General features: G+C 32.1%; 1 protein-coding gene across 5 annotated transcripts; it reads right to left on the bottom strand.

Moving 5' to 3' along the window:
* Positions 1 to 3,579: 3,579 nt before the first annotated feature.
* On the bottom strand, positions 3,580 to 18,013 carry LOC105793620 (probable LRR receptor-like serine/threonine-protein kinase At1g56140). 5 transcript variants are annotated; one of them, XM_012622490.2, is made up of 24 exons: positions 17,695 to 18,013; positions 17,357 to 17,546; positions 17,120 to 17,191; positions 16,513 to 16,584; positions 15,614 to 15,685; positions 15,452 to 15,523; positions 9,207 to 9,278; positions 9,012 to 9,086; positions 8,819 to 8,890; positions 8,607 to 8,678; positions 8,417 to 8,488; positions 8,270 to 8,341; positions 8,086 to 8,151; positions 7,035 to 7,097; positions 6,802 to 6,846; positions 6,600 to 6,661; positions 6,107 to 6,486; positions 5,773 to 5,968; positions 5,509 to 5,670; positions 5,177 to 5,295; positions 4,868 to 5,078; positions 4,555 to 4,786; positions 4,271 to 4,421; positions 3,580 to 4,161 (listed from the first exon to the last, which is right to left on the bottom strand). In XM_012622490.2, exons 1-24 carry the CDS (start codon positions 17,975 to 17,977, stop codon positions 3,763 to 3,765), a joined length of 3,282 nt encoding a protein of 1,093 aa, XP_012477944.2. In that variant the 5' UTR covers positions 17,978 to 18,013; the 3' UTR covers positions 3,580 to 3,762. The 5 variants fall into 5 exon arrangements, with proteins under 5 accessions (XP_012477944.2, XP_052489137.1, XP_052489138.1 ...); XM_052633177.1 differs by having other exon boundaries at positions 15,614 to 15,715; XM_052633178.1 differs by lacking the exon at positions 9,207 to 9,278 and having other exon boundaries at positions 15,614 to 15,715.

Here is an 18,013-nt window from a genome sequence, read left to right on the forward strand (position 1 = left end):
TAAACCCTAAATCCCTAACTCTTAACATCTAACCCCTAACCTAACCCCCAACCCCTAACCCATAACCCCTAACCCCTAACCCATAAACCTTAAATCACATTAACCCTTAAACAAAAATCCCTAATCCATAATCTCTAATTCCATAATCTATAAAACTTAAAATTGTAACTCCTAAACCGGTCTTAAATCCTAAATTAACCATATATATACCCTAACCATATTTATTAAACCCTAAATTATAATGATAATTAAATTAAATATTTTAAAATAATACTATCTTATCTCTTACAATTATATTTGAAATAATTTAGTACATAAATTAAAAATCAATAGTATTTTAATTTATCCATTTTTAACAAATATTTTAAATTATTTTAAATACCTGAGTATTAGTGGCGCTTCATAAAAACGCCACTAAATCCCCAAAAGCTAAAAAACGGCGTCGTTGGGATGAAGTAGTTTTGCGGCGCTTTCCCAAAAACGCCGCTAATACTATTCTTTAGCGGCGTTTTACCATAAACGCCACTAATTCTAATATACCTCAAAACCAAGCGCTGCGTTTTGGTTAAGGTATTTTGCGGCGCTTACAAATAAACGCCACTAATTATGTTCTTTTACGGCATTTTTTTAATAACGCCACTAAAACTAATCTACCTCAAGACCAAACGGTGCGTTTTTGTTAAGATATTTGCGGCGTTTTATCGTAAACGCCACTAATTCTAATATACCTCAAAACCAAACGCTGCGTTTTGGTTAAGGTATTTTGCGGCGCTTACAAATAAACGCCACTAATGATATTCTTTTACGGCGTTTGTTTAAAAACGCCACTAATACTAATCTACCTCTGGTTAAGATATTTGCAGGGCTTATAGTGATACGCCGCTAATACTATTCTTTAGCGGCGTTTTATAGAAAACGCCACTAATTCTAATATACAATTGATCCAAACGCTGCGTTTTGGTTAAGGTATTTTGCGGCGCTTGAAAGTAAACGCCACTAATTATGTTCTTTTACGGCGTTTTTTTAAAAATGCCACTAACACTAATCTACCTCAAGACCAAACGGTGCGTTTTCGTTAAGATATTTGCGGCGTTTTATCGTAAACGCCACTAATTCTAATATACCTCAAAACCAAGCGCTGCGTTTTGGTTAAGGTATTTTGCGGCGCTTACAAATAAACGCCACTAATGATGTTCTTTTACGGCGTTTGTTTAAAAACGCCACTAATACTAATCTACCTCGAGACCAAACGCTGCGTTTTCGTTAAGATATTTGCGGCGCTTTTTGTAAAACGCCGCTAATACTATTCTTTAGCGGCATTTTATCGAAAACGCCACTAATTCTAATATACAATTGAACCAAACGCTGCGTTTTGGTTAAGGTATTTTGCGGCGCTTACAATAAATGCCACTAATTATGTTCTTTTACGGCGTTTTTTTAGAAACGCCACTAGTTGTTCAGGTTTTTACGGCGTTTTAGGGTTAGCGCCGCTAATGCTCAATTTTTAGCAGCGTTTGTTTATCAAATGCCACAAAAAATGCCGCTAAAAGCCTGTTTTGGTGTAGTGATATGATAAATAATATAATAATAAATATTTTATAAATAGTAGTAATATTAACCATAGCTAATAAAATTGTAGAAAGATGCTATCATAATACATGATTGGTAGCTATGATAGCATAGGAATAAATTATTAATTATGTACCATCATTTATGAAATTTCAAAGTGAAATTATACTTTAATATAATATTTACTACGGTAATTGATTAAGTAATTTTCGAATTATATATAAAATATTAGTAAATAATAATATAAATGTAAATGTAGTAATAAATAATTTATAATACAGGTGAAAAACATTATGCATAAAATAATAAATGATATATAACATACATAAAAATAATTGATAATAAAATACAATTTTGAATTTTATAATTACAATTTTAAAAACTATATATTTATATAAATATTATAAGCTTTATGATACTTGATTGAAAATATATATTCCCATTGAAAATTTAATTTTTTTAAAAATAACTTATAATTAAATTAGCAATTATCTGTTTTAAAATTATTACACTAAATTAATTAACATAACTTCATTAAAATATTATAATATTCATATTTAAAATAATTCACATTTAAATGCATATAGTAGAATTAAAATAGAGAAAAATTGAATATTTATTTCTATTAATATTATGATTTAAATTTCGAGTATATTTATTTAAAATTTGAAATTAAATTAAAATTTTATATTACTTATATTTTATAAAAATTAGTAAGTAAAATCAGTATATATAAATTTTAGGGTAAACTACACCCATGGTCACTTTTGCTTACCTTAGGTTACGTTTTAGTCACTTATGTTTGAAATGTTACGTTTTAGTCATTTACGTTATCATGTTGTAACATTTTAGTCCTTGAGCTATTAATAAATCGTTAATGGTGTAACGGTAGTGATGTGTACGTTAAATCATCATTTCAAACAAAATTTTAGGTTAAATTATACAATTGATCTCCATATTTTTTCGTTTTAAGTAATTTAAATTTTTTCTTTTATGTTCTTTAAACTTTCCTCTCTTTTTCATTCTCTTTGTTTCTCCTCTATTTTCATACCTTTCCCATTTCTTTTAACATATTAGGAAGTCGAATTGGCAATGAAAAAAGAAGTAGGAAGTCGACTGTCATCATTGTCTATAACCAAAACCCATAAACCCATACCATGCTTCTTTTTTCACTACCAATTCGACTTCTTGGTATGTTAAAAGAAATAAAGAAGATAGAAAAACAGAGGGAGAAGTAGAAGAGAATGGAAAAAAAAAAGAAAAAAAAGAAAGTTAAAAGAACATAAAAAAAATTAAATTGCTCAAAACGAAAAATTATGGGGACCAATTGTATAATTTAACCTAAAGTTTTTGTTTGAAATGATGATTTAACGTGTCACGTCAGCTTACTATTACACCATTAACGACAATTAATAGCTCAGTGACTAAAATGTTACAACACGATAACGTAAGTGACTAAAATGTAACATTTTAAACATAAGTGACTGAAATGTAACCTAAGGTAGACAAAAGTGACCATGGGTGTAGTTTACCCTAAATTTTATAATATTACTTGCATAGCACCTGTCATAAAAACTAGTATGTGTGTGTTCTGTTCGATGAAATGTTTCCATGGATGGGATAGAGTGAATGTTATCAACCCAATTGTAACACGTAATTTAGCATGTCAAATTACCAATTACTGAACAAATTACCATTAATGAATAAAATATTTGTTATCTTTGTCAAATTTGAAATGCTACCTTACAAACTAGAGCTAAAAATAAAAATTTAAATTTTATATACATTTTCACATTTCAATTTTCTTTCATTTTTAGCTTTATTTTACAGTTTATATTTAAAGTTTATGATTATTTTCTTAATAATATCATTTCTAATGTTTAAATCTCGTTCTTTCTTTGAAAGCGTAATATACACATCACAATTTTAGTGTATTATGTCGATAATTATTACATGATATCCTAAATTTAAGTTGAAACTTTAAAAGCATTCATATTGAACAAAAGAAAAGAATTCCAAACACCATAAGTCTTTGTTTGTCTGAATTTTCTAATATTGTTATATGTTTATTACAATACAACTCACTATATATAGAAATGATAGTTTCTAAAACTACAAAGTAGACATAGTTGAAGAAACAACATAAATTCTATGTTTTTTAACACAGTATAGCAGGCATAGAACAAACATCTCTCACCTTCCTTCTCGAATACTCTCCTTAAATTCAGTAATATTTACTTGAGAGAGTATTGGTTGATCATCTGCCTCTAAAACACTCATGTTCTTACTCTTGATGTCGCTGCTGTTAAGATCAAATGCAATGGATATTTGTGCTTCTTCATCCACAAAGGTGCTTGTTATATCCTTAAAATCCCAGTCAGTTATATAACTTGGTTTTGTTGTAACATTGCTCACTTCAATATCTCCCGCAAGCATCCCAACAACACGGGACATGGGTGGCCGCATAGATGGTGATGTTTGGGTGCATAAAAGTGCCACCCTTATCACTCGGAGAGCTTCATTTTCATCGAACTCTACTAATGTTGGATCAAGCAGACTCAAGAGTTGGTTGTTTTCATGCAGGGTCCACACCTAGACACATTGTAGGAACAAATTAGTAATCATGAGTAAGTCATTCAAAATTTAACAAGGTTTTTGAACAAATAGTACTGCAAAAGTGAAAGGTTTACTTCTGGATTACCCATTCAAGAAGATAAGTTCTGTCATTTTCTAAGGCATTATATGAGTTTGGTCTACCACTTATAATCTCCAAAGCAACAACACCGAAGCCAAAAACATCTACTTTCTCTGTAAGATGCCCGCGCATTGCATACTCGGGTGCCAGGTAGCCACTTCAAGATAATTACATTGCATTGATGAATAATGATTATTGATTAAAATACTAAATCTAGCAACATGGGAACAAAAATAACATGCTACTAATTAATGCATGACTCATGAACAAAAAAGGTTAAAAGGTCTTACATTGTTCCAGCAGCACGAGTGGTGATGTGTGTTTTCTTGTCATCATAAAGCTTCGCCAATCCAAAATCAGATATCTTCGGGCAGAGCTCTGCATCAAGCAAAATATTGCTTGCCTTGACATCCCTATGAACAATCCTTGGCCTAGACTCTTCGTGAAGATAAGCTATCCCTCTTGCAGTTGATAAACAGACATTGAAGCGTGTTGGCCAATCAAGATGCAAATCATTTTGTCCTGCATTTGTAGTGTAACAAATCTCCTACAGTTTTTCATTAATCAACAAAGAGTGGAAAGCATAAAATTATTATATCATACCCCAAAGTGCCTGATCAAGGCTCTTGTTCACAAGATACTCATAAACAAGGAGGCGCCTATTTCCTCCAATGCAGCACCCGTATAGTTTGACAAGATTACGATGTTGTACTGCTGATATGGTAGCTATCTCGGCAGCAAATTGATCTTTTCCCTGGTTTGATGCTACTAGAAGTTGTTTCACAGCTACAACTCTCCCATCAGAAAGTGTACCCTAAAAACATACTAGGATTTAGTAAACGCTCCTCTCTTGGTAATTTTATCATTGTACGATAAGCAAATTAACACGGTAAAAATGTTAGACATGTTTACCTTGTACACAGCTCCGAACCCCCCTTCTCCTAACTTCTTTGAAGGATTGAAGTCTTCAGTGGCAGCCTTTAACTCAGAATAACTAAATGTGTTTGGTCTAGGGCTGATGCCAAGAAGCACTGTAGAGTTAAGTAACACAATTAGTAACATGCTGAGCATCCCAGTTTTAAAGGCAGAAGACTTCCTTTCTTTTCAATTAATGGGTGTCTTTTCGTATAAACTAATCCATTGATATTGAAGATAGATGTAAAGATGCACCTTTTTCTGATATGAAATGAATAATCATATTATATAATAGAATGAATTATTTTATGATAAACTAATGCTCTTACCCTCCTCCTCCTCATCTTCTCTGGTTCTTTTCACATAAAGGATTACAAATACAAGTATCAAAGCCAATGCTACAATAGGAACTGAAACAACAACAATCAATGTTGTGTGGTTCTTCTCTTTAGGATTGCCCGGCGGTATCCCACTAACAGTTGGTATGAAATCTGGGGAACAAAACAGATGTATTAGAAATAAAGAACAAAAAAGATAAGCACATAAAGCATGCATATATTACATGAGGATTCAAAAGTGTTAAGGTGCCTTACTTGGAACAACACTAATAGCTGAAATAGATGGACCGTAATAACCTTCTTCTGGTGTACCGGTAGTCCCCTTACCAGCCCAAAACAGGTGAATTTCAAGATGGTTCTCAGTTACATTAGCAGTGAAATTCCTAGTTATTGCTCTCTGAACACCACCTGCCTCCTTTGATATATCAAAATCCTTTAATCCTTGGGTTCCCTAGTGAAGCATTAATGAGATATTATAGCAGGAAGTATTTCTAAGTGTAAAACTAAATGAACATAATTGTGATAATAGAAACACTGCAAATATAGGGGAATAGAATGATATGAATTTCTACTTCAAATGAAATAATACCTGAATATATATATCGAAAACACGCCTTGCTAGACTAGTCCAAGTACCTGAGCTTCGATCATGGAAACCTGTCTCTGCAAAGAACAGTCTTACAGTATAGGGTCCATTCTCGAGGCCTAGGCCATAATATCTGAGTGATCCAGGGGATAGCCTTGAAGTTTGATACATCATTGGAGTGTTGGTACTTCTCACTTGTCCTCCATTGTTTTCCACATACTGTTGATTTTGTCTATCTGCAAACATACCTACATTGCTAACTGCCCAATTACGTGTACTGGTTATATTAAAATTTGCTGCACCAAGAGTGCTATTATCAGCCTCAAATAATATCCCATCAGATATCATTGCTGGTCCGCCACACTTGATTGAAAAGTTTGCATCTACCAATGTCGGACATTAAAATATGTTAGGAAAGCATTAAGCATTGGCCTGGATTAAATATTATAAGTAAATCCTCAACAATAGATAATGGTTTCAAAGTTTTAGCTTGTACATCGTGGAGCATTTCTAAAGCATGGGAAGCTTCTTTGAAGGCATTCTAATCCTGGTAAAAGCCTGAGAAATTTCAAAACAATTTTGTGATTAGGAACTTTAAACGAATGCATTGCGCATAGTAGAGATAATAGTAAGCATTTGTTATCATAGAGATAAGTTCAGGAGAAGAGAAAATGGGGTGCTGCGGGATGATAACTCACCTTATGTTTGAGCTGTTAAGTGTGAAGTTGTTGGCCACAAAGTTCCTGCATAAAATTCCATGAAACAAGCTCTTATTGGTATTGATTTGCATTTGGTTCATTTTTTACAGTGTGATATCAACAATAATAAAGCTCCATTTGAGCACCAAAAAAGAAGCCATATGCTACAAATCAGTGTTAAAATTGGAAAGCCAAAGGTAAGTAAAGGAAGCATCCTGGTTTAAGATACATACAGTTGTAAGCGTGAGTTTATCCAAGAAGGCAAGTTTCCTGATAGAAAATTGTATGATAAATCTCTGCATACATAAGTATCTTGGAAGAAAGTGAGTATGCATCATAAATATATTGCCAAAATCAGGAGAACTTAACTGCTTTACTCTATTTGATGGTTCACTAAATGGAAGATGCTCACTCTTTTTTTCATCAAGATATAATGATAAATATTAATACTATGATTAATGTTAATGAATGTATTTAATTGATTGAAAATAATAAATATATTAGCTAATAAAATAAGTGAAATTTAAACTAAAAATATTATCAAATTTTATCATACATTTTATGTATTCTAAAACAATCAAATCAATGTTTTTATCAATTTTTTTCTTTATTTATTTATGGGCCATTTTCGTTTATTGCCTGATGTATGATGTTATTTTATTTGGACCTGTTTTACTTGGACCCAAGTCCAAGATGCAGGAGAATGTTTGCTTCTTTTACAACTTTATTTTTAAATAAAACCAGTCAATTTAGTCAAAAGAAAAAAGAAAACAATCAAATCAATAATACTTCTGAGACCAAACATAATTTACCGATAATTATTTAGAGGGCTAAAAGGCATTTTTACAACAATTTGTAGAGTAGTCTCTTCTAGCCCCTTAAATCTCCCCTTGGCTGATTATGCTTAATATCATATGATATATGTTTGGACAAAAGATATTACGAGCTCCAGCTCTAATATCAGCTTGAGTTAGATTTAAAAAATACTAGTTTATAATATTTTTTTATATATTATATAATTTTATTATATGAAACTTAAAATTATTATATTATAATGCAAATATTAAAATACATATTAAGTTATTTATGTTTAGAATTTTAATAAAAATATAGAATAATAAAAGAAATATATAATTATTAACTATTAAATTAATAAGCTTAGTCAATTATGTATAGTATGAATACCATGCATAGGTTTGACCCAAATCGGGCCAAACTCAGCCTGTGAATACCTCTAATAGATAGGATTACTTACATGGTCCTCTAATAGATAAGATGACTTACATGGTCCGAAGAGTTTCACTCTTTTGGCTAGGAATGGAACCTGATAGTCTGTTATTTCCAAGAAACCTGACAAATTCAATAATAAGAAAGAGATTAATAATGTTAAGTAAAAACTGTAAGTCTTAAGTTGATATTTTCAGCTATGGAGGGGGATAGTTTTAGGGGGTTTTTTTTTGTTACTTACAAGTATATGAGAGAATTCATATTGAACAAAGCATTTGGAATTTTTCCTGTTAAGTTGTTGAAACTTAAATCCCTATAACAAAAGGAAATTAGAAACACGAAGCAAACAATAAATTACTGAAGAAATTAACATTTAGATAAAACTTACAACTTTTGTAAAGATTGTAGTTCTGTGATATAAGATGGAAAAATACCATTGAGCAAGACATTTCTTAGAACCCTGTGTGAAAAAAAAAGGAAAATTAAATATGTTAATTGCATAAATATAAATAAAAATTTTCATCCCTAAAAATGAGAAAAAATTAATTAAAACAAGAAGTAAAGAATAGTTAACTTACAAGTCAGTCAAGTTTTTTAGATTTCTAACAAAATTAAGAGAAGAACTCCCATTGTATATACCTTCAATTCTCCTACATGATATTTGAGTGTAAAAAAATAAGTACATACATATATACATACAAAATTGCATCATGCATGAATATGTGGGCAAAGGGAGAGTCCAACAGTGGTGGTAAGTATACTATCAGGAAAGTAAGATATTTGTAATTACAATGATGTCAATGAGGTTAAATTTGCAAAGCTGGATGGTATTGGACCTTCGAAAGAGTTCCCTTCAAATTTCCTGTATAAACATTTGGCAAACTAGTCAGACTAATTAGAATCTAGGTAAAGCTATCCTTCTAGATGTTTAACTTAGAGAGAACTTATACGAATATTATAACCAAGATTTTTTGATGAATTACAATGATGTAAGCTTTGTCCAATTAGTGCCAACAAAGTCTGGTATTTTGCCTGTGAATGCATTGTCAGATGCCCACCTAAAATTCAATAGAGATTATTGTTATTATTGTAAGGTAAGTACTTAAGACAATTAAGGCAAATTGTAGGACCAAGAGAGGAAAATGCAATAATATTAAAAAAAAAAAGGTCTTTCTTACACAATTCGTAGTTCTTTAAGGTTAGCAAATGTTAAGGGAATCTCACCACCTAATCCACAACTGTTAATGTATCTGCCAAATTTATAAACCAATTGTTGTTATAATTTCAAGGATGACCAGTAAACATAATTTTTAATTGCAATCTATTGAAATTTATAAACCTAATCAAAATGTTTCTTGTTGTGTTAGCTCAACAAGGTTAAACGGTGTATTAGTTGGATGTGAAGTCAGCATTCTTGAATGAAGTATTCGAGGAAGAAATACATGTTGAGCAACCATAGGGCTTCATTACACCAGGTCAAGAAGAGAAGGTTTAACTCTTAAGGAATGCTTTCTACGGGATGAAACAAGCTCCTAGAGCATGGTAGAGCAAGATGGATGAGCATTTGTTGAACTTAGGATTTGTGAGAAGCCTAGGCGAATCTACTCTCTATGTGAATAAGTTAGGAGTAGATCTAGTCATTATATCTCTCTATGTAGATGACATATTGGTGACAGGAAGTGATGCAACTTGGATTGAAACATTTAAGAAGGTATGTGGAGGTATTTGAGATGACTGATCTTGGTGAGATGCATTACTTTCTGGGAATGGAGATCAAGTATGGTCAAAATGAGGTGTTTCTCTGCCAGAAAAAGTATGTGAAGGATATTTTGAAGAGGTTTAATATGGAGGACAGCAAGAGTGTGAGTACTCCAATAAACCAAAAAGAAAAACTTCAGAAGATGGATGGGGCAGATCCTGCAGATAAGAAGGTGTGCATGAGTCTTGTTAGATGTATCTTGTACCTCACATCCACTAGGCTAGACATCATGTACACTATAAGTGTTTTGTCTAGGTTTCTCCACTGTGCAAGTGAAATTCATATGATTGCTTCAAAGAGGGTATTAAAATACTTAAAGAGGACACTTGCATATGGAATCAATTTTAGCAAATTTGAGAAGTTCAAGCTACAAGACTATTCTAATGATGATTGGGCTGAATCATTGATGATATGAGAAGCACTTCAAACTATTGCTTCACATTTGGGTCAAGTTGTTTCTCTTGGTGTTCAAGAAAGAAAGAGATGGTGGCTCAATCAACTACTGAAGTTGAATTCATTGTAGCTACAAATGTTGTGAATCAAGCCTTATGACTGAATAAGCTAATGGATGATATGGATTTGAAGCAAGAAGGAAGTATAGAGGTGTTTGTGGATAATCAAGCTACTTTAGCTATTTCATTTAATCCTGTATTTCATGCAAGAACAAAGAATTTTAAAATCAAATATTATGTGCTGAGGGAAATGCAGAAGACATGTGAAGTGAAGTTGGTTTTGTAAAAACTTGATTTTCAGTAGTGTCGGAAATGGTGGTTTTAGAACCCCATTTTTGTAGTCTGAGTCCATAAATATTAAATTAATATTTACGAGGTTAATATAAAAATATATTAAAGTTTGGTTCAATAATTTTGTTGAATTGATAGTTAATTAAGGTACAATGGCTAAATTGTAAAAGTTTATTGTTATAGATTTTAATTGACTAAAGGACCAATTGAGCAATTTGAACATTTTTAAATGGTAAAATGGTGGTGGTGGATGACATAATCCACTAAAATTTTTAATCATGCTTAAGCTTAATTAATTAAAAGTTAATTAAGTTATTTTTATTAATTAAAAATAAACAAAATATATAAGATAAAATTAAAATAAAAACAAGCATATTTTCATCTATCTTCTTTTCCATTGTTGGAAAAAAGAAAGAAAATAGGGTTTCAAGCATTTCAACTTTTGGGCCCTTAAATTGGTAAGATTTTAAGTTTTCTTCTTGTAATTTTTATGTTTTTGAGGTCATGAAAGCTTGATTTAGCTAACCCATCTACCAATTTGCAAAAAATGTTAAAGTTTTTAAAAGTTTCCATTGATGATTTCTTGAAGAATTTGGTGTTAAATTGATAGATTTTAAGCTTAGATGTGAAAATGACTAATTAATGTTTAATTGTTATTTTTTAACATAAGGACTAGAGTGTAAAATTTGTAAACTTGACATGAAATTTCTATAATAATAGATAATGGAGGGTCATAGACAGATGTTATTGAGATCAGTTCTGAAAACGAAGCTCAAAATTAAAAGTTATTGTTATTTTGATTTTAGGGATTGGATTGAATAAAATGTAAAAATTGAAGGGTATTTTAAAATTAAATTAAACTGGTTCATGCATATTATGGGATGATCTAAAAGTGTTTGATATTAATAAATCAAATTGAATAATTGTATAGATCGGAATTGGATCAAATCGAAAATAGTTAGGGAAAAGACAAATTTGTTGAATAGTCCTTGAAGTTCCAGCTTAATTGCATATTTTACCAAGTAAGTTTATATAGTATGATTGTTTTTAAATTGTTATGTATTTGAATTATGAATATGTTTATGTTTGGTTGTAATTTGAATTGTTTGTGATTTGTTACAAAAGGTGATATATGGAGTAAATTGTAAAGAAATGGTTATATATGTTAAAGATGCCCAAGTGAACATAATAAAGGATAGGATACGATTGGCATGCCAGTAGAGTTATACGCACACTTGTACAGGATATGTGATTATACGGGGTAATTGATTGTACGAAGATCGTTACAGATTATATTGGGATCCAACATTTTGTACGGATCATTAAGTATTGTATGTCTCTACGGAGACCTTGGTGTGGTGGAGGGATGTATTGTTTTATGATTATATGTATGATATCCTATAGTCTTTGCACTTCAATGCGTTGGTGAGGTGTAGTTACTGCTCGCCAGAGCAACTGGTGTGGTTTAGTTATTACTCTAACAAGCAATCTGGTGTGGTGTAGTTACTACTGTAAGGAGCAATCTGGTGTGGTGTAGTTACCCGTGTATCCGAATTTATTCACTAGAGTTTATTGGGCTAAATGGTTAATAAAAAGTGACATTTGCTATGAAATGGTATGAGTTTGATATGCAAATGACTAAATGTTGGATTGATTATGAGAATGGTATTGAAATGTTGATTATAAGTGAATTGAAAGGTTATATGTTTGAATTACAATATGATATGGTTATATGTTAAACTCACCTTATTTTTATGTGATTTTCCATGTTTAGGCAAACTTTGCCAAGCTAAGTAGCTTGTTGTGTTCAGTTGTAAGCTAAGGCAAGCTTTTGTTTAATGCCTATGAACTTACTAAGGATTCGATATGCTTACCCCATTGTTTTTCCCTTTTCCCTGTAAATTTCAACTTGTAGAACGTGTCTAGCGGGTTGTCTAGAAGCTCACACTATGCCATTTTCAAATTGGTAGCTTTTCGATTGTTTTAAGTCTGGTTTTGTGGCATGTAAATAGGTGTTGTGAATTTGTTAAGCTTTAAATGTTAATAGTGGTTTGAAACCTATCTAATGTTAGATATTGGCAATGTTAATCTTAGTTGAAATGATTGGTTTTGGTAAATGTGTTTGGAGTTTTGAATGGTAACTAAAATAGCATGTTTGGACATGGATTAACATAGATCAGAAGTTGGTATTTAAATGACTAGTTGGTTGGATGAATGATATGAAATTGAATAAGTAGAAATGATATAATTTATGATAAATGGAACTTATATTGAATTGATCATATGAAAATGGTTAAATGATTTGCTTTGGTGTGTCTTTAGTATTGTTTAAATCGAGTAAAAATGTTGATTTGTTGTGAAAATTGAATAGGTTATTTGGTAGCATTGAAATATGTATCAAATGGTTCACTTTTACCGAAAACAGAGTCCTCGTCTCGATGAGTTATCTTCCTCATTGCAACGTCGACTGACAGTGAGTCACGCCGTGACACCGAGTGGCCTGAGGTCACAACATGACATACTGTTTGACGACGTTACGACATCGGCTTAGAGATTTTGAACTTTACAATTTGGTCCTATTCCATAATCGTGTCAACAAAACGGCTTTCGTAAGTTCAATTAAGACTCAGATTTGATTGTGTATCATAATGCAAATGTGTTTAACATATAATTGTATGTTTAAATGATTATGTTATTGTATAATTGACTGTAGTTACTCTGTTAATGAAAGTGGTAGCTTGTAGCTCTGACCTAACGATAGGATCGGGCGAGGAGTGTTAAGGTTTATTGTAGATCAAAGGACAGATGATAGATATTTTTACTAAGTCTTTCCATGTTAGTCGATTTGAGTTTCTTAGAAACAAACTTGGTGTCTGCAACACTTGAATCAAGTGGAGAATGTTAGTGTCTCAAGGGCTACAAAGTTTTTTTTGTCATTAAGGTAGCCTAAGTTAAAGTATTAGTTTTTAGGGAGATCGTTAACTTGTTAGTAGAAGTAGGAAGCTAAGTTTGCTAGCTTGACAGTAGGAGTTAGAAGCTGAGTTTGTTAGAGTTTTTTTAGCTTGAGTCTTGTATATAAGCATTGCTTGATTAATGAATTTTCATCATCCTTTCCCATTTTTTTTCTTTTTGTGCCTTTAGTTAGCTCTCTGTTGATACAACATCTTTCTATCTTGCTTCTCTTTTTTTTTTACCATATCATTTCACATGCAGAGACAACAAATACTTTTTCTGAACAACATTTTCCTTCACCCATATTCCAGATGTTGATTGAACATAGAAATATTGTTTGTAAAGATGATTATTTTTAGCATTGTCCTCTACTTAAAGAAAGGGAAACATGTAGACAATTATACTCTACTTCAAGATGAGCTTGATTCTGATAATAAATCTGACACACTTGTTGCTGAAGAGAATGTTGCAACAAAAACTCAACCACGAAAATTGGAGGCTTAATGAGTTAGGATGATAAAATTTTTAATTACTCAAATAAATTTTCTTGACCCTAAACTTCATCAAACCAAAAGAAAAGAAATTGTATCTTTAATTTCTTATGGATTTGAAAAGTGGTGAGATGTGATTCTCATCTCCTTAATTGGGGGATGGGGGAAGGAACTTGAGAAGGAGAATGGATGTTTTGTTTTCTTCGACGAATGTTTATTTTTGGTTTTCAAACATTAGACTTGTTAGGATTTGGGAACCGATAGTCCGAATGACCGATAGGATCTGGACCTCCGACCTGGAAAAAGAATGTTTGCCTATAAGCACAGTCAACTGAGAACCTCGCGGGAATGCAAGATGTTCACAGAAAGAGTTCACGCGGGGGAGCCCGCGTAAGCTTCACACAAATGAGATCGCAAGAGGAGAGCTCGTGTAAACCTTGTAGGGACGAGGTCGCGAGCCATGTCTGTGAAGAGGACTCCCGCTCGTGACTGGCAGGTGAGAGGTTTGTTGGGAGAGTCAGTCCCAGGATCAGAAAGGACCGCGTACCCCGCAGGCAAGCGTCCAATAAACCAAAGGAGGCCTAGAGAATGTCAACACTAAGGATAGGGAATGTCAGTACCCTCGGCGGTCAAGACAAAATAGTGGGCCCTATTGTGAGCTGTAATAGTAAAAGTAGGAATGTGTATAAATATCCCTATATTTCCCTTAATACAGGACAAGAGAATAACACTCAACAAGACTCTTATGGTTTGTTTGGTACCGCTACTTTGGTATGTTAGCATGCTGGACCAGAGGGTTGTTTATGGACTCATTTATGAGTACATCTCCTTTCTTGTTTATAACATTGTGTATGGGACGTTATTAATTTTGGTTATATATTTTTGTTAAAAATGCCTACAGGGAAATTGTTAATGCAAACTACCGAAAGAATGTTACACAGCATGCTGCAACATCACATTACAACATTTTGTGCAATGTTATCCAAGTCTTTTACATATGGCAATTTTGGCTTGTATTTTTTTTAGTAGCGACAAATTTAGGATATTTATCTATAAAAGGGAAAGTAGATATGGGAGAATCCTTTTCTTGGAGAGGATTGAAAATTTGTTACATTTGTAGGAGATGGACTGAGAAGTTCATGAACGAATAAGAATATTTATTCCCACAATCAAGGAAGATAATTTTATCGAGCCTATTTAGAGAATGTTCATCTTTCAACACTTGGTGTGAATTTAGAGAGCAGAAATCACTTCATCGTGGAACATTTCTTCCCGTGCAAATTGTTATTTATGAGGTTTTACAAAAGGAAAAGTTAGTTGGTAGAGTGATTGAATTGGTGGGATTAACTAACGGATCACAAGACCTTGCAAACATAGACATAGGTGACTCTAAACATCTTAGGTGTTCTTATGTTTTCTTTAAAGTATACTATTCTCTGTCTGCAACCTACAAACAACTAAAGAAAGTTATAACTTACAGCTCTCCAAGCTCCACTAAATTACCAAGTTCTGGAGGCAATGTTCCGGAGAGATTATTATTACCCAACGACCTGCATCAGATTCATCCACATTTAATTTTACGAGCAAATGTTTGCTTAAAAACAAAACTAATTTATCCTTTACAACGGTTGAAATCTTACAACAAATATAGCTTCTTAAGATTTCCAAGCTCCTTTGGAATGGGTCCATTGAAATTATTTTGGGCCATTGACCTATATAAATAATCCAAAGAAAGGTGTATTCTTGAATATAAGAAATTAGTAAACAGTAATAGTGAAGAAAAATGAAAAAAAGATACATAAAATTAAGTAATAAAATGATTTCTTATTAGTTATTCCAGTATGTTGTAGAGCTGTATAGGCTGGGCAGGGCCAAGGTTCGGTTCTAGGCCCCTTTTTGGAACAATCTGCCTTCACCAAAAAAACCCATTTTATTATTCAAAACAAAATAAAATATTAAAACATGTATTTTAATTGATATTTTATATATTTTATAATTAAATTTAAGTTAAAAATTCATTTTTATTATTTAAATTGAATCCGGGTCGAATTAATTTGAAGTGTGAAAATCTTTGTTTAAATCCAACTTAAATCAAGTTGGACTTATCGAGTCAGACGAATTATCCAACCCTTAAACAAGTCTAGTAAATCAAAAGGGTAATTGTAGTAGACACTTTATTAATTCACCTTCTTTTAAGAATTGGGTTGAGTTCCACCCGTCATTAGTTTCAAACATGTAAACTTGCTTCAACTCTTAATTTTTCAAATATGGTATGAACATGATTTTTCAAAAGACTTTTCAAGTATATAAAAACTAAATTTTTAAAAAGAATTAATATGTCAAACGCTAATCTAATTTTTGGGTACAAGTAATTTCATGATGGGATTGGGAGGTTTATGAAAAACCAATTAGACTTGGAAGTGTTGAACGATAACACAACACAGCCTATACGTTTATTTTTGTGTGTTGGTATGATATTGTTAAGGCCCGAGAGCCAACAATGAAATAACGAAATACTTTTATTAGATTGAGTACTCACAATAACCATAATTTAGACATATTTCCAAGAAATGTTGGTAAAGGGCCAGAAAAGAAGTTTTTATCAATCTTCCTGCATCACCAAACAATATAAATTATTATAATCAGCACATATTGTAATCATGATAGTCGGTACCGTACTCATACATAATATTTTAGTCCTAAAATTTTAGTGTATTTCAATTATTTTGATGTATTTCGGCCCATTTTGATGGCCCATACTAATTTACACAAAATTTTGATATTTTAAATTAAATTTTAAAATTTGTATCTTGACCATTTTAGTTTTTCTATAATGACATTTAAAATTAACAATTATTGAATATAATTAATATTTTTAAAACTTATATTTAGACATAAATATTTTTACGTAGGTGTGATTGAGATGTATATATAATATATAATTTATTAAGAAATTATAAATATGAGTGCATGGATATCAAAAAAATTAAAAACATGGATACATTTTTTTTAAAATGTGATTATGAATACGTACTGAAACCGACAAAATGGTGCATATACCGATACGACAGATTGTAACCACTTGGAATATATTCAAGATGAAAGTTGGGTTAATAAGATAGAAAAGATATTAAGAATATTCTTACAAGAACTCCAGAAAAGGCAAATCTAAAAGCTCCTTTGGTATCACTCCTCGTTTATCTAGAGCATATACCCTCCTGACAAAAACAAGTACAACATCAGTACAAATTAGACTTCCCACAAATAGTGAAGGTTTTTGCTGTGTATAAATCCTAAAAACCACATGAAAGGGCTAGCTTTTAATTCATATACTTTAGTAATGGCTTTAAATTATTGCAGAAACGTGAGAGAAAGAAGCATACAAGCTAGTAATGTGGCAAAGAGTGTTATTTTTGAAAGAGCAATCACATCTAATAGCAGGATTATTAGTAGGATCCTCAAACACAGATGAACTTTGGGTGAGAGCAGTTCCACTGCATGGCTCTCCACTGATATTCCATGAATCCACCGCTTGTATACGCCATTGTTGGAAGATTGAGTTCAACGCCCTTACTGTTTTACATATAAAATAATGGGTGAAAACAGGATATGAAATTTAAACCCAACAATAATTAATCAAAAAAGGGGAAACAAATCAACAATATAGCCTTTCCCCTGTAAGAAATTATTTGTTGATTAAACAAAGAGAGGGAGAGATCACCTTCTGAAGGATCGGTGGTGGCGTTCTGGGCATTAATTGATTGGATGCACCGAAAGAAAACAAGGAAGAAGAAGAAGAAGTAGAGCAAGAAATTGGAAGAAGACGACAATGGCTTCATCATCAGCCTTAAAATAATCTTTTTCCCTTTCTTCACAAAAAGGATATCGGATTTGGGAGTACGACTGTTTCTCATCATCACTCGCCCACTTTCATCTACTCCGTGCAATAAGCCAATAGGGTCTCTCTCGTCTTGGTCTTGGATGGGAAATATATTATTGGGCATGAATTAAGCTTGGGTTTAAATGCTTGGAGCTTTTAC

Source organism: Gossypium raimondii, chromosome 7, assembly GCF_025698545.1.
Source record: "Gossypium raimondii isolate GPD5lz chromosome 7, ASM2569854v1, whole genome shotgun sequence".
NCBI classification, from domain to species: Eukaryota; Viridiplantae; Streptophyta; class Magnoliopsida; order Malvales; family Malvaceae; genus Gossypium; species Gossypium raimondii.